Source organism: Mustela putorius, unplaced genomic scaffold (assembly GCF_011764305.1).
Source record: "Mustela putorius furo isolate JIRA1106 unplaced genomic scaffold, ASM1176430v1.1 tig00000407_pilon_pilon_pilon, whole genome shotgun sequence".
In the NCBI taxonomy this organism is placed as follows: domain Eukaryota; kingdom Metazoa; phylum Chordata; class Mammalia; order Carnivora; family Mustelidae; genus Mustela; species Mustela putorius.
This window is the reverse complement of record NW_025421373.1, coordinates 19,116,824-19,121,656: the sequence shown is the minus strand read 5'-3', so window position 1 is coordinate 19,121,656 and position 4,833 is coordinate 19,116,824. Positions and strand designations below refer to the sequence as shown.

General features: G+C 34.5%; 1 protein-coding gene across 1 annotated transcript; it reads left to right on the top strand.

Moving 5' to 3' along the window:
• The first annotated feature begins 1,268 nt into the window (after window positions 1-1,268).
• On the top strand, window positions 1,269-1,604 carry LOC123391951 (protein CEBPZOS-like). The gene has a single exon (XM_045079630.1). It carries the CDS (start codon window positions 1,279-1,281, stop codon window positions 1,519-1,521), a length of 243 nt encoding a protein of 80 aa, XP_044935565.1. The 5' UTR covers window positions 1,269-1,278; the 3' UTR covers window positions 1,522-1,604.
• Window positions 1,605-4,833: the final 3,229 nt, after the last annotated feature.

Genomic DNA, 4,833 nt, shown 5'->3' with positions numbered 1-4,833 from the left:
ATAAATTAAAATGTAATAAAAATTGTTTTTTGTAGGAGGAAAAGTGTAAGGACCTATTTTATATTTTTATATTTTAGCCAGAGGCTTCCATTGAGATTAAACAATAGCCTTGTTGTTTAACCCTTAAACTGTCCCTGCTCCTCTTCCCCCAGGGGACTTACTTAAAAACAAGTCCTGGAAACCAGTCTCAGGTAACAAAGCTCAAATACAAGGGTGGATCAGGCCAGGTGGAGATATCCGATTAGTGCGGGGGTGGGGGTGGGGGGGTGCATACTGTCTCCCTAGTTACCAAGGAGTATGGGCCCCGCCCTTTGAGCACCTTTTGGGCGCCAATTCTGACCAAGGTGATAGGCTGGTTCAAATGTCTACTAGGGTAAATTGTAATTCAGTTGGTCACCTAGCATGACTGTGCAGCTTTCTCTGTGTGTTACAGTTTCATTGGCCTCCTGTGCGTGGCCAGGCCCAACCACATGTCCTTTGCCCTTAAAAGCTAGTCTGTGAAACAAAGAAAGGTCGCCCTCTCTGTAAGAGGTGCAGCCCTGGCCGGCCAGTTTGATTCTTGATGCTTGGCATGAAATAAAGCTTTGCTTGACCTTCGCTTTGTATCAGTCTCACTCCTTTAATCACAGACCCATTATTGGGGCATAACAGAAGGAAGGATATAGGGTAGAAGAAACAGGATGGAATTAAGTAAGACCTTTGTGTATGCACTTTATTATTATTTTCTTTTAGTTTGGATTTTTTAGTGGTATATGTGGGTTTTTTAATAATTTTATATGAAGACAAAAATTAAAAATCAGTCTTTAAAAATTGGAAACCAGTGAAAACAAACGAATCTAATTATATATCAAGTTGTCAGAACCACATAATAAAATTACTTCAAACTATTTTAAATATTCAGTATTTTTAACTTTACACTTTAGTAAGATATAAGGACAAATGGAACCAAAGACAAAAAAAAAAAAAAAAAAAAGACCCCTCTCTAAACTCTATTTAGGTAGTCTTACTGTTAGTATATTGATTTAAAACTATCATAGGTAAAATGTAGATAAAGTCAGTATAGATTATGTTAATGTAATTAGAAACCATATTTTTTGTGTAATGGAGGCAGTGTAAAGAATAACTTCTGTTATGTCTGTCACAATTGATTATTTATTAGAGTCTTTTGTTATATTTGGGTTGAAATTACTAATAAAGAACTTCTATTTATTTATTTATTTACTTACTTATTTTTTAAGAGAGGGAGAGAGAGGCAGTCCTGTGTGCAAGCACCTCAGGATGGCCCGCTCTATGGAACGAGTGGCAAAGAAGATCTTTAAAGGAGTTTTAGTAGCTGAACTCTTGGGCGTTTTTGGAGCATATTTTTTATTTAATAAGATGAACACAAGCCAAGATTTCAGGCAAATGATGAGCAAGAAATTTCCCTTCATTTTGGAAGTTTATTACAAATCCATTGAACAGTCTGGAATGTATGGAGTCAGAGAGCAAGATCAAGAAAAATGGTTGAATAGCAAAAATTAGGACCAGTCATCACGTTCAGCCTCCCATCTAAGCTGTTTGTGACCTTTGTGGGGTTAAAGAAAGATGAGCACACCACATTGTGCACTCCTGGCCCCACAGAAGAAAACAGAAACTTCTGGTCTGCCATGGCTCACAGTCATTTCCCATCTATTATGCAAATCCCTGCTTTTGTTTGTTGGTTTCCTTTGGCATTTATTGTTAAAGATTACTGTTTAACAAATAAAAGACTAGAAGAAAGGAAAAAAAAAAAAGAGAGGGAGAGAGAGGTGACAGGTGGAAGAGCAGAGGGAGGAGAGAGAGAATCTGAGCCAGGCTCTACACCCAGCATGGAGCCTAACTCAAGGATGGATCACAACCCTGAGATCAGGACCTGAGCCAAAATCAAGAATCTGATCCTTAACCAACTTAGCCACCCCGGTGCCTCTGAACTTTCAATTCTCATAAAATGATTTCATTTATTTAGAAGCTCAGTAAGGGACAGGCGGGTCTGGGCCAGGAGAGGTAGGTAGGGCCATGGGATCAGGCTCAAAAATTCAAAAGTTCAGGAGATGAAAGGAAACCAGAAATAAAGGAACAAACCAGACCTTCCCATCCTAGGTGTCAGAGGTGAAGTATTGTTATACAGCTACTTGTGATCAATGAAGAATTACCTGACCCTTAAAAGGAAGTAAGCCATTGAAGGTGTTATCACTAGTCCTTACTCAATGTGGCTATCAATAGAGATGTTAAACAGATTTAAGTTCTCTGGTTGGCTTTCTTTAAAAGACCATCCCGAAAAGCCCTCAGTGGCAATTCTATCCAGACATCTCTCACTTCTGAGAGCTTTTTCTCTGTCCTTGCTTAATAAATTTTTAATAATTTATTAAAAATTAAAAGTGAATTTAATAATAAATTCACTTTTACTCATTCTCTTTTGTCCATGAGATTCATTCTTCAACTCCATAAGAGAAGAACCTAGCTCTTCTGCATCAAAACAAGAAACTATGTTTATGTATAGTTAAAATATTTAACTGAATATCTATGTATCTATATATAGTATACATATTTTATATATTAGTTTCTTAAAAATGCAGACTTCTTAGTTCTGTAAGTGATGATGATATAAGGAAGGAAAGTAAGTTAAAACTCAAAGTAAATTAATAAATGAAAAACTTTGATGAAAGCATAGCCATACTATTTTCAATCTATATAATCCCCCCTTTCAAAAATTTAGGAATATTATTCAGCTGTTAAAAAAAATGAAATCTGGGAATTTGTGACACCATGGATGGACCTTGATGATATTATGCTAAGTGAAATAACGCGCAGAGAAAGATTAAATATTGCATGATTCTCTTGTATGTGGGATCTAAAAGCAAAAATAACAACAACAAAACACAACTCAAGATATAGAGACTATTCTCTGTTTGATTGATGGCTGTCAGAGGTTGGAGGTTGAGGGTGAGTGAGGTGGGTAAAGGGAGTCAAAAGGTACAAACTTTCAGTTATAAAATAAATACGTCGTGGGGGTATAATAAATAGCATGGTGACTATAGCTTATAATACTGGATTATATATGTGAAAGTTGCTAAAAGATTAAATCTTAAAATTCTCATCATAAGAAAAACAATTTTGTAACTGTATATGTTGATGAGTTTGTTAACTAGACTTATTTTGGTGATCATTTTGCAATATATATAAATATTGAATCATTATGCTATACACACCTGAAACTAGTATAATGTTGTGTGTTAATTATATCTTTAACAACAACAACAAAAACTTACTTAAATCTTCTTCCAAGCTAAATTAACATGGGGTGAACTTATTTCTTCATTTGCTACATTTTGAAGGATCACTCCTATAGACTGTCATTGATTTCAGGTTGTACTTGGTTTATGGCCACAGTTTTATGTGAATCGTCTTCCACTAGTTCACTATATAGAATTTATTTTAGTATCTGGTGTTAGAAAGTGGAAGTGGATTTACATTTTGAGTTTATATTTAGGATTTGGGAGTGACTCCAAGGCAAATCTGGGCAAAACTTTCACTTGCTTATTACTCTAACATCTAAGAGAGGGTATAGCTTGGAATCAGTACCCAGCAAATGGGTGTTGAATAAAGAAACAGTGATTAACAGCAACATTATAAAATAGTTTTAATATATTTTTTTTTACCTTGCAATCATCCCAAGTATATTAATTTACCAGAAGAAATTTTAAGTCAGTGATGTCCAATATAAATATTATGTGAACTGCAGATACAAGCCACAAATGTAATTTTAAATTTTTGTAGCCACATTTTTTAAAAGTAGAAATAATGTAAAATTAATTTTAACAATATGTTTTATTTAGCTCACCACATCCACAGTATCATTTCTATATGAATTTGGTATATAGCATTGAGATATTTTACATTTAATACTAAATCTTTGAAGCTAAGTATGTATTTTATGCCCACAATACTTCTCAGTTTGAATAGCCACATATGAAGTATTCAATAACCACATATACAGCAGGTGCTGTGCTAAAACAGCTGAAGTCTAAACTGTACATAAGATTGTAATAAAACAGAGTGTAACTCTGATGTAACTAATGCAATACAAAACTTTACATTAATATAGTGAAAAATATCTAAGTATTATTTAATTATTTTTCAGATTAGTCAAATTAAGTAGGTAGAGTTATAAAACAGTAAGGAAACAGATTTTTTTCTTTTGTCACAATTGATTATTATAATTGTTGGCCTGGATTAACGTGGAGTAGGTAATAATGAACTTTATTTAATTCTTATAATATTGCTTGCATTTATGTAGAGTGAGAAGCTATAAAATATTTAAAATCAATGTTTTTATTAAATGTTTGTAAAAGAGAGCCAAAATAACTTGAAATGAGGCTTCTAAGTCCTTACGTGACTACTTTAAATTCACATGGCATAACAACAGATAGCAGTAGTGAGTGTTTATCTGATATCTTTGAATGTTTACTGCAATCTGTAAGATGGGTGCAATTGCAATCCTCATTTTATCAAGGAGAACCATTGTAAGATTTTGAAGCCTTGGGTAGAGCTGCCACCATGGAAGCCAAACCATAAAGCAGCCGAAGGTATATGGAAGCATCAGAGAAAAGCAGACCCCTACAGGGATAATGGAATAGACATGCAGAAATAACTAACTTCTGTCATACTATTGGGTGTGTGTGTGTGTGTCTATCGGGGAAGGAGAGGTAAAGTAGAATAGGGTGTTCTCACATGGAATATTCTTACCTTCCCTCATACTCTGTTTTCCAAACAGTCCTCTTCATGGATTTGCAGCCGAGAGAAGAAACTAGAAGT

Coding starts and splice junctions, on each gene's coding strand:
- LOC123391951 (XM_045079630.1), top strand. CDS start 1,279: ATGGCCCGCTCTATGGAACGAGTGGCAAAGAAGATCTTTAAAGGAGTT.